The following is a 13,489-nucleotide window of genomic DNA, read 5'->3' on the forward strand; positions in this document are numbered from 1 at the left end:
AGTGAGTCTGTAAGTGACTGTGGAGGCCAATTCTGGATCCACACATCCTTCCACGGTGGGGACATAGGCTTCCGGACGCAAATTGATCATGGTGAGGGTTTGCCAAATGTGCCTTCCTCTTAGCACCTTTCTCCCTTTCGTCCTGAGTTCGAGCATCTTCAAAGTCCATGACACCTTTGGTAAAGGCTGTTCTCCAATTGGAGCGCTCACAGGCCGGTGTTTCTAAGTTGTCAGTGTTTATACTACATTTTGGAGATCAAAGCTGGAATAGATTCTCACATTGCTTTGTTCTCAAGTGACAGCTGTAACCAAGAATCAAATATGGGACTGGCATCTCTATTTCACGCTTTAGGATTGCAGCTGGAGATGCTGCGCATTGTCCATCTCCCCCACCCCGCAGCACCACTGCCTACCTGCTAAATGACTGCCTCATACACCACAGTGGTCAGCCCTGTGTATCAGTCAGACAGGGGCAGGGGCCTGTCTGGAATTTCTCCCACCACTCAGAAACCACAATCAGCATCCCATTTTAATTGAGGAAGAGCATTCAGGTTTGTGTACCTTACAGAGAGAGACAGAGATGTGCATGTTGTCTCTAATACCTTTGTTTCACTTTGGGTGCTGAAGGCATCATGCTTTTCCTGGGAGAAAGGTGGAGTGGGGGCTGTGGCGCCTGATCCAAGGTAAAAAGGAAACAGAGCAGAAGAGGGAAAGGACAAGTGAGGTTGGATAATTTGAGATGGGTGCAGCGGCATAGCTAGCCGCTTGGGTGCTGGGTGCGGCGTGTGCGTCCTGCAATTGGGGGTGGGGCATGCTGCATGGAGCCTCTCCGCTGCCTCCCCCTCAGCTGTAGGGTGGTTGAGGGAGAGGTGGTGGGCAGACGCAGGTCCCACACTGCTGTTTCAGGCAGCGCGGAGACTGTAGGCCTCTAAGCCACCATGTCACTCCCAAGAGAGACGCATGGCTTGGGCACACTGCAGGCCCCGTGGTAAGTGCCGGGCCCCGCTGTGTGGTGCCTAGTGCCAGCCGCATTTTGTTACATTTGTTACATTGTTGACTGAACTAAAAAGTTTCGTGAGCCCAATTAAAAATTATTTTTAAAAACTCATCTTTTTGTCATTTTGTCACCCCCCTCAGTGATGACACGCACCCCCCGCATCCCTTTCCTCTCTCACTGGATGGGAGAAAAGGACAGGAGAAGGCCATGACTAGAAGAGAATGTTTGGACAGGTTAGGCAGAGTTGTGCATGAGACTTCAGGGGAAACCAGGGTTAATAAGCGAAGGAAGCCTGAAGGAACATTCAGCACCATAAAAGAGGGACAGCCTTTGTGTACAAGCCCATGACGACCACCAATAGCTCCTTGCTCTGCACTCATCTCTGTTGGGAAATCACACAAACGTGGCATCCATGCAGGCAACAGTTTCTATGGAACTGAAACTAGATGTTAGTGCTGCTGTTAGAGCATTGGGGGATCTCCACTGAAACACTATTCCGCTATTCTCAGGGTTAACCATCCATCTTGCTCTCTAAGCTTGTGTAAATGTCTATACATAATGCAATGGTCAATACACTTCCAAGAAGCCTAGCTTGTTTTGGGGGGAGCAGCTGTGTTTGCATGTGTGGCGTGGAGGCATTTTGCAGGCAATATTTTTTAAAAAGAGGAAGAGATTTATGGCTAATAAGTTTTATTTCCTAATTATTGCATCCGTCAGAGCCTGCAGGGGTTCAGCGAATCCCAGAAACTCTGACAGGCCTGCTACCTTCCTACCACATCTGGGGGCGTGTGTGTGTGTGTGTCACACTAGCACAGTTAATGGAAAGGAAACCGGTTCCCTTATATGAGAATTTTCCGTTTCTTCAGGGTGTGGTCTCAATGTCACCCGATTCAAAAGACACATCAAAAAGAAAGTGCTTCCGCTGCAGAAATAAAAAGGAAGTTCTTAGGTGACAGGACCCAGGGGGTTCCCGAAACACAGAGTGATGACACGCATTGAAATCACTGTGGCCTTGCAATGAGGATTTCCCCCTTGTCTGGCAACCTTTATAAAGAGAGTGAGGAAGGAAGAGACAAACACAGGCAAGCCAAGATGAAGGGAAACCTTGTGGAGTCCTTGTGCTTCATGCTATTTTTCATGATGTCTGTCCTGATACTGAACGTGCTGTCTGTGAGGCTGTGGAAGGTTTGTATCTTTGCATTTGCTGAGGGGGTAGAGGTCATCGCGACAACAGGGGATTAAGGCTGTGCGGATGGTAGTTAACGCTAGAACTACTCAAAGTAGATCCATTGAAGCCTATTAATATACTGTACACGACCAACATAGGTTTATTTGTTTCATTGGGTCTACTCTCAAAGGAACTTCACTGGTTGCAATCTGATGCATGCAATTTTTGTTCTTTACAAACACCCTGGTATGGGCAAGTGGGAAAGCTGTACAAAGAAAGAGCTAATTGGAGGGAAAGGGGATTATTGAGAAATCATAGGAGAGTTTCACTCTGGCAATGTGGCCCGATAACAGGGTCAAAACATGTCTCGTATAGTAACTTTTTACTTGGCAAGGTAAGTGTGTAAGACAAGGTCTACTGCAGTGGTTTTCAACCAGTGTGCTGTGACACCCTGGGGTGCCTTGAATGATGGTCAGGGGTGCCGCAAGGCAACACTGGTCTCTGCCCCTCTTTCCTTCCCTCCCTCTGATGCCCTCTCGTGCTTCTGCCTCCCAAAGACTTAGGTACACGGCTGTTTGTTGCAGCAGCCCTGGCTACAAGCTCCCTAGGTGAATGGTGTCTCTGGGAGGCACCTCTCTTTGGGGTGGGGGGGCAGCTCAGAGACCAGCTGCCTGGAGGACTCCCAAGGAGAGGGGAGAAGAGGCTGAAGGAACACCCCACAAGGGAAGGTGGTTGAAAAGGGGTGAGGGGCTGCCAGGTCTGCAGGCAAAGTGTGACGTAACCATGCTTTTGAGGCTCTTACTTGCCTTTTATCTAAACTAAAAACACCTCAAACATTGCAACCTTTCCTCAAAGGTAAGTTGCTCCATCCGCCAACATTAATTAATAATTTTGGTTGTACTTTTCTGCATCCTTTTCCCACCTCTACTTTTTTTAAAAAAGCAGTGTTATTAAAGAGTTAATAATGTGAGGTCTGACATAATTATTTCACAGCATCTCCAGCATCTCCAGCTGTTCCCGTTGCCAAATTCCTCCCAAACTGATTAAGACTAGAGAAGCAGCATATGCTTATTTCATTCGAGTTTTTTTGGGATTTCTTCCAGGGTTTCACCCCAACTCCTAACTTCCTTTCCCATCAAAGAAGCTGGGCATTGTCCTGTGTTGCGGAATCCAGTAGTGGGGCCTATCACCATGTAAGTATATTTTGTGCATCTGTGGCACACGGCTGTTAAGCTTAAAATGGCAACTAAAGTCTTCTTGTGAGATAATTTCATATTGCATTTAAAGGACAATGAAACGTGTGCATATTTCATATGTGGGCTGGGAAAATCTATGGTGTATTTTTAATTTTTAAATACCGTAGTTAGCACATGTTTCTTGCGCGTTTGATGGGCCGTAACAGGGCTCTTAATCACTCCAGGTAAATAGGTACTGCTGCGACAAGAAGGTAAAAGGCATTTCCATGCGCTCTGGTTTCTGTCACGGTGTCCTGTTGCGCCAGAAGCGGTATAGTCATGCTGGCCACATGACCCGGAAAGCTGTCTGTGGACAAATGTTGGTTCCCTTGGCCTGGAAGCGAGATGAGCGCTGCAACCCTATAGTCGCCTTTGACTGGACTTAACCGTCCAGGGGTCCTTTACCTTCCCTTTACATTTTATCTATAGTGGAGACATAACAGAAAAGAAACAGCTGGCAATGTTGAGGTCCAGTGAGCGCCACTGGAAAGTGTAGTAGCACCCTTTGTGTGCTAAAGGTGATAGTTGTTGTCAAGAGGCAAAAGGCCCATCCATTTGACATCTGTGGGAGGGATCTTATTTCCCTTCTCATCCCCTAGTCTCAAACTAATTATGACATCAAACATTCACATAGAAGAAGAGAAGAGTTTGGATTTGATATCCCGCTTCATCACTACCCAAAGGAGTCTCAAAGCAGCTAACATTCTCCTTTCCCTTCTTCCCCCACAACAAACACTCTGTGAGGTGAGTGGGGCTGAGAGACTTCAAAGACGTGTGACTAGCCCAAGGTCACCCTGCAGCTGCATGTGGAGGAGCGGGGAAGTGAACCTGGTTCACCAGATTACGAATCTACCGCTCTTAACCACTACACCACACTGGCTCTCATAATGAAACTCTTTCTTGACCTGACCTGGATTCTGTTTTCTTTCAGCAACAAAGCAACATATGGAGGCCCCTTGTGTTCTGCTTCCATGGGCAGAAACCACGCTTCAGCTGGGAGAGCCAGAAAAGTTATGGAGGAGACACACCCTGACCACCTTCCTTTTTTCCTGAGAAAACCCTGGCTGTTTCTTTAAGAGATGAAGAACAACTTCCATGTTTCATTTTGCTTCTGAAATCGCTCTGTGACAAGGAGTCACATCTTCATTGCTAATGACTGATCTCAAACTTCCCCCAGGGGTCTTGTTCTACTAGATAAAGGGAGAGAGGGAATTCACTGCATACTTCGCTTAATTTGTTTGGAAACCAGCTGCATACTGCAATACCCACCAGTGCTATAATGCAGTACGTAAGACCATTCAGAAAGCATAGCAAAATCACGGTGTTACGTGCAGCCACAGAGTAAAAGAAGGAAAAGCTCAGGGTAGGTCATCGAAGGCGAGGAGGAAGAGTAGTAGCTTTATAACAAAACAGAACCAAGATCAAATTCTGCTGGCGTGGGGAGCTGCAGCCAGAAAAGAAAAGTGTTACGCACCAACTTCTGCGGTTCAGTATCATGGTTGGGAGGTGCCCTAATAAAGCTCCCGTAAAAGCAAACACATCCTAGATGCATTCCAACTTGGAGGATTTGAAGTTTTGAATTTCTATGGCATCAATACCTGTTTTGAATCGGAAATAAAGCAGATGAGAAATCTAATGTGTGGGAAGATTCAACTTCATGGCTTGCACTCAAAAGAACTGGAAAGAGGAACTACCTCCTCCAGTCCATAGCAGGGAGTTGGTTGCTGTGGAAGTGATGAAAGAGCTCAGCTCCCAAGTCCTTTTCTAATGCTCTCACGCCTCCTGATCCAGGTATTTCCTCCATGGGCAGAAGGCTCTGGGTTGATTTATACCTCTAAAGCCACAGAAATCTGCTCTTGCCTCCCTTTTGGTCACAATGGTGTTGTCTTGAATTAAATATGTGGCCATTATTATTATTACAGTGGTACGTCTGGTTACGTACTTAATTCGTTCCGGAGGTCCATTCTTAACCTGAAACAGTTCTTAACCCGAGGTACCACTTTAGCTAATGGGGCCTCCTGCTGCCGCCACCATGTGATTTCTGTTCTCATCCTGAAGCAAAGTTCTTAACCTGAGGTACTATTTCTGGGTTAGCAGAGTCTGTAACCTGAAGCGTATGTAACCTGAAGCGTATGTAACCCGAGGTACCACTGTATTAGCAATGCTTTTTTTTAAGGGGGTACTCAAAGAGTATAAGGGGATGCGGGTGGCGCTGTGGTCTAAACCACAGAGCCTAGGGCTTGCCGATCAGAAGGTCAGTGGTTCAAATCCCTGCGATGGGGTGAGCTCCCGTTGTTCAGTCCCAGCTCCTGCCCACCTAGCAGTTCAAAAGCACGTCAAAGTGCAAGTAAATAAATAGGTACCGCTCTGGCGGGAAGGTAAACGGCATTTCCGTGCGCTGCTCTGGTTCGCCAAAAGCGGCTTAGTCATGCTGGGCATATGACCCGGAAGCTGTACGCCGGCTCCCTCGGCCTATAGAGCGAGATGAGCGCCACAACCCCAGAGTCAGCCATGACTGGACCTAATGGTCAGGGGTACCTTTACCTTTACTCAAGAGTATGCAGTACCGGCACCTTTTTGTTAGAAAGTGTGGCACTTAATGTAACAATATCATGATGAGTACTGGACCTATTTTTCTTTTTTTTTAAAAGCACTGAAGATTATTATGAATTAAACTTATCAGTCACCTTTTTAACAAAATGCAGCTCACAGCAGCTTACAGCAATAAACAAATAGTACCTGTGTAAGATGTGACATGGGAAATCAGGAGCACTTACATTTACAATAGAAAAACGTAATTGCAATCATAGAGGGGTGTGTGTGTGTTAGCTGCTAATTTCCCTATAAGGGAAAGCATACAGTTACCACAGTGAGGGAAGAGCAATTTAAATTGGGGGGGGGGGAGGCACAGAATGGTCCTCTCTCAGAACTACAGTCCCAATCTAGCTCTCAATAAAGATGCCCGACTCTTAGCTACTCTAAAATGAAAACACAAACAAACCTGAGAGAGCCTGATCATGGATCCACTGCGTCACATCTGGCTAATCCCTGGGAGTCCAATAAATGGTGCTCCATTTCAGTTACCAAAAGGTAGACAAGTGATCAAGCAAATCTCACCCCTTACTCCTTGATACGTGAGGTTCACCACCCTTCTCAGGCAAGTTGCTCCAGACACTTTTGGTGTGTGTGGATGACCTGACTAATGAGAAGACAAGAGGTTCAATCACCATAGCCTATTAGCCTACTATGGCAGAAAATGAAACAACAGGACGTCCAAAAGAGAATCACAAGGCAAAAGTGCCAAAATTAACAGATTTGCTCCTACAAATCCAATATGAGCATGTTTCAGGTGACTATGCTCTTCTTCCCATGTAGCCTTTCTGACTGCTAGAAAGTACTTTCCCCTTCTTTTGGCTCGTAATTTGCAACACGATAGCTCTTAATGTTCCTACATGGGACTTACTTTTCAGCACCCTGGTGTCCTTTGCATTCACCACTATTCCTCCAAAACTACAATTTCTAATAAAAGAACTGCACAGGATGCAGTAGAGGGAAAGGCAGGACTACCGGTATGTCTCTTCCATGATGTGCTCTGGTCACAAGGAGCAATGGGAATTCCCTCACGGTCCTCCTTACTAGGAGGAAATTGTATTTCTGGATACCATCCCCAGACATACAAACATGTTTTGTATTTTTAACAAAGTGAGGTGGAATTTCTTAACACAAAGAAGTAATCTCTGCTAAAGAAACAGATTTTTTATTTATTAGAAAAAAAAACCCATGTTATTTTAAGTAGGCCTGACTAAAACATCTTAAGGCAGGCTGGTGATTGCTATCTTAAGGCAGGTTGCCAGCTCTCTTAACGGCTTAGAAAGCTGAAGTATAAAAGTTGGCAGAAGAAATGTTAATTTTGGGTTGCGTTGGGTTGTTGGGTTCAAAGCTGAAGATGCTTCTCCATTCGCTCCCTCAGTTTGTATTTCTGAATCTAAGATTGGAACAGGGAGGAAAGAAGGAAGGGATTGGTTACAGCATTGCAAACATACTGGTCGTCCCTCTGCAAATATTTTGGTCCATGTCTATGGCCATCTCTCATTTAGGCTACCATAAAGTGCTCTCTCTCTCTTTGTTGCCTCACTTTGGACCCCTCACCTCTACCCAGAACTCTGCTGCCAAAGTCATTCACTTGTCTTTCCTTGCTCTGATGATGCAATGCTACTCCTTAAGACCCTACCCTGACTTCCCATCTTCTCCTGGATTCATTCTTGTCCTTTCCTTCAAAACTCTCCAAGTCCTTTCCCCCTTTATCTTATCATCCTGATATGTCTCCCCTTATGATCTTCACTCCCTGGACTCCACCATTCTCCATCACCTAAAAGTCTCAACCTCCCTCAAAAAATCCCACCTTCTATTACCTGCTGCCCTTCATATGCTAGTCACTGCCTCCTAGATGCCACCACTCCTACGTCTTCAAATTCCTCTTAAAAACCCACTTGTGGCCCACCCATCTACTAGTTCCATACCCAGTAGTCTGTAACTAGGCCCAAGCCCATGTAACTCAAGCAACAGCACACACTCCTTCCCTGTTTACACTATGTCCTCTTCCCCTCCCCTGTGATTCCACTGTAACTGGTTTAGTTTGCAAGTTCCTCGAGGCAGGGATCTTCCTGCACTCCGCAAAGCACCATGCAACCTATTGGGGCTAAGCAAGCAAAAGCCTTTGGACTGTCACTCACCTTGCCCGAGACGGTGAGCGGGAAATCCTTCACAAACACTATGTACCGAGGGATCTTGAAGTGAGCGATCTGCAAAAGAAAAGCCAATGGCTGTGGACTGACTCAACCTTTATACAGCGGGCTTGCTGTTCCCTGCTTGAGCAGGACTCAGAGCAAGTGCCTCTCCAACATGGAATATAAAACTGCACTTTATCTAAAGCCATATCCCCAACTGATATTAAGACAGCGGGAGCTTCCACACTAGGCATTTAGTGTGGAACTGCCATGCTTATTCAGTCACTTTTTATGAGGAATCCACCTGAGGCTGTCATCCTATCATACAGTCCTTCCGTCTTTCCCCAGACTACAGAAAGCCCAGTTGTTTTTTTCAGAAGAACAGATGAGCAGCCCAAATGTGACAAGCGTACAGTTGTTCCAAAGCATTCAAAAACCAAAGCGCGGCTTCTGATTGGCTGCAGGAAGCTCCTGCAGCCAATCAGAAGCCGCAGAAGCTCCATCAGACGTTCAGCTTCCAAAAGAATGTTTGAAAACCAGAACAGTCACTTCTGGGTTTCAATCGTTCAGGAGTCAAAACATTCGAGAACCAAGGTACGACCGTAGATGCTTTTAGCACCACTTATAGTGGACGTGTGCTGAGGTTCAAATGGCCCTACCCACAGCAGCTGTGCCATGCCCCCATGGATGTATACAGAACATAGTGGAATGCACACCTTGAAAAGCACAATCCTCCTGATAGTGTGGGACATCGATTGCAATTCCACGTATAGCTTACAACGGAAGAGCAATGATTGGGCTGAGCTAGGAGCCACCCATCTGGAAGCAGCCCTTGACAGAACCTCACCACTGGAGAGCTTGCTCTTTCTTTTTATTGGGTGGGGAAAAGCAGGACACAGCCACCCATCTCGAAGCTCCTACCTTCCCTTTGCAAAATGCCTTGACTTCTTCTACTGTGCACTCTTCTCCAGCTTTCACTCTGATGCTGGCGCAGATCTCCTCTCCCATTCGCTCGTCTTTCACGCCAACTACCTGAGTGAAAGAGAAGGGGAAAGTTGATCATGGGGCCCACCCAACTTACTGGGGTTCTTGACCCTGCTGGGTCAGGCCAACAACCCATCTAGTTCAGTGTCCTGTTCTCAAACAGTGGCCAACCAGGTTCCTGTGGGAAACCCACAAGCGAACTCATTTCCCTAAATGGCGCTGGAGCCACATGGCATTTGTCGCACATTCAGCCTTAAGTATTTAGCCTGGGATGGCCTGGGACTCGGGCTCGGACTCGGAACCAGAGGAGACTCAGTCTGCACTTGATCCTTTGCCTCAGGCATTATCTAAACCAAGTCTGGGGCCTGATCCTGAAGAGTCCCAGTCTGCACAGGTTCCCCTGCAACAAACAGAGCCGAGTCAGGGGCCTGAGCCTTCCCTGGCTCCAGATGCGGGGATTACCTTGTTGCCTTCAGCTGAGCCATCACTTACAGCTGCTCCACTACCGGTTTGGTCAGGGGAGGCTGAGGCGGCCCCTGGGTCTAGTAACCCACCAACATCTCCTGAGCTGCAGAGACTAAGGTCTGAGAGAAGGAGAGACCTGAGTACTCGCAGGAGGAGTTCTCGCCTTCAGGCAAAACAGGGAGGTGAGTCGCCGGGGGATCAGGACCGGCTGCTACCCCAACAATGATAAAAGGCTGTCGGACCCCGCCCCAGGTTACGGGAGCAACTTTGCTGTATGCTAGATCCTGCCCCTGTCCTTGCCTGGTTCCCTGCCTCGTGTCCTGCCTTGGCCCTGTCGGACTGACTCCCAGTGGAACCTTTGGATTCTGGACTGGTCCTGGACCGTGGTTTATGAGTTATCCTTGGGTCCAGCACATAGCCAAACCAGAGGATTGGAGGGCCTGTTCCCATGTCCCACCTCACCATTTTTCTCACCTGCACCTCTTGAATCTTAGGATGGGTATGTAGGAATTGCTCGAGCTCTGCTGGGTATATGTTCTCTCCTCCTCGGATGATCATGTCTTTGCAGCGGCCTACTATCTTGCAGTAGCCGTACTCATCAAGAATAGCCATGTCCCTGGAAGGATATCACAGTCATTCTACCCTGACCTTGCCATGTTGCTAGATGCTCCACTGGAGAACAGAAGAAGAGGCTGCTGGAGCAGGCCAGGGACACACCTAGTCCAACACCAGGCTCTTGTGTCCTATGTAATTTTACACGCTTTAATCATATCTCCTCTTGCTCGCTTTTTCTCTGAACTAAAAGGCCCTAAATGCTCTAACCTTTCCTCATAGGGGAGTTGTTCCATCCCTTTGATCATTTTTTGTTTTGTTTTTATTCCCTCTTCTGAACCTTTTCCAACTCTAAAATATCATTTTCGATGTGAGGAGACCAGAACGGTACACAACTGTTCCAAAAGCTGTTGTTGCACCATGCATATGATACAGGCATCCCCAAACTTGGCCCTCCAGGTGTTTTGGGACTACAATTCCCATCATCCCTGACCACTGGTCCTGTTAGCTAGGGATGATGGGAATTGTAGTCCCAAAACATCTGAAGGGCCGAGTTTGGGGATGCCTGATATGATAAATGCTTAGGTGCCCAAGACCAGATTCAATTAAACAGCCGGGCAAGCAGGAACCAGCACAAAATCCCACTAGTACAATGGGTCTTTCTGCCCATCTCCTCCCACACAACTCCTCCAAAATGGTTTTGGCAGGTCAGGAGTACCCCCGGAACGGGGTACTGGGAGAAGAGAAGGGAGATTGTTCCGTGTGACAAACACAAATGCTTGTGCTGATGGAACAGTCAGCTTAGAGCAATGTTGAGTTTCAGCCCAAATGTTCCCTTTTCAGCTAGTTTTTTTTAGCAGCCAGTCTTCTGTACTTGCATAAGCAAGAGATCACAAGCAGGACTCTGTGAATTCTGCATAACCAAATACCAGATTCTGCAATGTGACAAGACATGACGTAGTGAGATATCATATGCCAGGGAACAAAGGCTCCCTTCATGCACACCCGGAAGTTTGAGGCAGCTCCCTCTCCATGGAGCTGTCTATCCCACTTGGGAGCAGCAGCAGCAGCAGCAGCAGCAGCAGCAGATTAATGGATAATGCAGCTAGGTGTCGTTGATTGCATGGGTTTTTCCCCAACAGATCACCATCCCACCAATGAGGAGGGTGGTGATCTGGTGGGAAATAGTCACAAGGGGATGGCACCATGAGAGAGTGGCTCCCCCACAACTCCATGCCTATGTATGAAACAAGTTTGCTATTGAGTGAGTGTTGGGTAAGACTTAGGCCTAGGGGTGGACATGTTGCTTGTCTGCCATTCCCCATCAGGTGACCCCATTATCTCAAATTCAGCCCTGTACAAATTTTATGCAATAGGTCATTTTTGTCCTCATTTGCCCAGTTAGGGTGACTGACATGACGAGATACTGACTTGCTAAAAGGCAGCTTATGGCCCTGAATGGATTCTCCATCCAGCCTTCCACCTACTAGATCCTATTGGCTTCCCAAGGATTATCCCAATGAACAAATGGCTTCTTCCCCAACGTACCCGGTCTTGTACCATTTCTCATCATCCATCACTTCATTGGTTTTGTTGGGGTCTGCCCAGTACCCTAGCATGACGCAGTAACCTCGGACCTGAAGTTCTCCTGGGCTGTTGAGTGGGATAATTTCCCCTGTCTCGGGATCCTCAATTTTTGCCTGTTAATACAGAGGAAACAGAAACATTAATGGTGGCATGGAGTGGCATAATAAAAGAGATCAGTTGAACAGAAGCATGTTCAGGTTAGAGACTGTGAGGGTGTGACAACAGAAGATACAGCAAAAGTGTTGTGATTAACAGAGTCTTTCAGCAGAACATCAGAGTCTTCCTTCTTTCCAGTACAGTGGTACCTCAGTTAAGTACTTAATTCGTTCCGGAGGTCCGTACTCAACCTTAAACTGTTCTTAAGCTGAAGCACCACTTTAGCTAATGGGGCCTCCTTCTGCCACTGCGCTGCCGGAGCACGATTTCTGTTCTCATCCTGAAGCAAAGTTCTTAATCTGAAGCACTATTTCTGGGTTAGCGGAGTCTGTAACCTGAAGCGTATGTAACCCGAGGTACCACCGTAGTCATTCTTTTCCAGAGTTCCCAGTTAAGACAACTCCTTTCCCACTTGGTTCAGCTTAGAGTGCTTGTTGCCTCATGAGACAAGACAAGCATAAACACACTAGCTACATAAACTTTAAGAGGTGCTGGTCCATCATGAACTAATCTACCATAATACAGTTCCTCTGGTCTTAGAAGTAAGCCTTGTAAACATACGAATACACAGAGAGATCCACTAGCACTTTACCTTGCTAGATCTTCATGCTATACTGAACATGTAACCATCAGCTTCTCCACTATGACCTTGCACTGAGGAAAACCTCTTCTCAGTGAATATCTCACACTCCTGCCAATGCTGCTGAATGCAGCCTTGGCTTTGTACTTGTCTCTGCACTTACACACATTCCTTAAAGAAAGGGAGGATGGGTCATGCTCCAGTGGTGTCCAAACTTTTTTCAAAGAGGGCCAGATTTGATGAAGTGAAGGGCCGCGAGGGCTGACCAAAGGGCCGACCAAAGTTGTGAACCTTTTTTTAGGATTGAAGTTGCTGAGCTTTTCTTAGGATTTTACCCCAAAGTTGTTGAGGTTTTTTTAGGATTTTACCCCAGGAAACAGAATTCAGGTATGGGGGATGGACTGCTCAAGACACGGGCCAAGCACTTAGTGCAATTTCACCCATTTTCCCCAGTTTACACCAACAAAGGGAATCAGTCACCTCTGTATGTGGGAAAATACATCCCACAGTCTCTGTTTTCTGGGCAATGTTGTCTTGAGGGAACCCCATGAAGGTGACAGGACTATTCTCTGTGGTTCCATATGCAACCTGCAAAACACAAAGGAAACAAAACAGCTGAGAGAGAAACTAAACAATGCAGAATAAGTGCTAAAGTGTTATGGGCAAAAGCTCCCATCTGCAGCAGATAAGACCATATCAGGGAAGTTATGAAGCGACCGTCTTTCAGGGAGCTGCATTTTATTTTGCCCCACTATAGTCCACGCTATTCGAGCAAAACAAATCATCAATGTAAGTTTGCATGCGCCAGCTTAATCTGCAAATTTCACCCACCTCTTGGTATATTTGGATCGTTGCAGAATTTGTTTCCCTGCAAGGAGAGGAAAGGAGGTATCTCATGGGAAGGAAGGATCAAGTACAGGGAACTCCCAATTTGCATGGGGGTTGTGTTGTGGGCATTTGTGCACCAGCGGCGCATGCATAAGCCCGCTCTGCCCCATTATGCCTCATTCCACCCTCTTCTGGGTCCAAAACAAACCA

At 47.0% G+C, this 13,489-nt stretch overlaps 1 protein-coding gene and 1 long non-coding RNA gene across 6 annotated transcripts in view; one reads left to right on the forward strand and one right to left on the reverse strand.

Annotated features, from left to right (window-relative positions):
- Positions 1–1,215: 1,215 nt before the first annotated feature.
- Positions 1,216–5,036, forward strand: LOC308470667. 2 transcript variants are annotated; one of them, XR_013982522.1, is made up of 4 exons: positions 1,216–1,230; positions 1,864–2,182; positions 3,269–3,358; positions 4,332–5,036. It is a non-coding gene; the product is annotated as an uncharacterized lncRNA (long non-coding RNA). The 2 variants fall into 2 exon arrangements; XR_013982523.1 differs by lacking the exon at positions 1,216–1,230 and having other exon boundaries at positions 1,453–2,182.
- A 2,105-nt stretch (positions 5,037–7,141) lies between these two features.
- The window catches only part of ACSF2 (acyl-CoA synthetase family member 2), a gene marked incomplete at its 5' end in the record, with an annotated part of 64,382 nt that continues 58,034 nt past the window's right edge, over positions 7,142–13,489 (reverse strand). For all 4 annotated transcript variants that reach the window (XM_080993739.1, XM_080993738.1, XM_080993741.1 and 1 more), the window contains 6 exons: positions 7,142–7,385; positions 8,134–8,202; positions 9,049–9,159; positions 10,051–10,192; positions 11,677–11,828; positions 12,932–13,039. In XM_080993739.1, the coding sequence (XP_080849865.1) occupies positions 7,335–7,385; positions 8,134–8,202; positions 9,049–9,159; positions 10,051–10,192; positions 11,677–11,828; positions 12,932–13,039 (633 nt within the window). In that variant the 3' untranslated portion in view covers positions 7,142–7,334. The remainder of the gene's footprint in view (positions 7,386–8,133; positions 8,203–9,048; positions 9,160–10,050; positions 10,193–11,676; positions 11,829–12,931; positions 13,040–13,489) is intronic.

This window comes from Podarcis pityusensis, assembly GCF_964106645.2.
Source record: "Podarcis pityusensis genome assembly, chromosome: 2".
Classification (NCBI taxonomy): Eukaryota; Metazoa; Chordata; class Lepidosauria; order Squamata; family Lacertidae; genus Podarcis; species Podarcis pityusensis.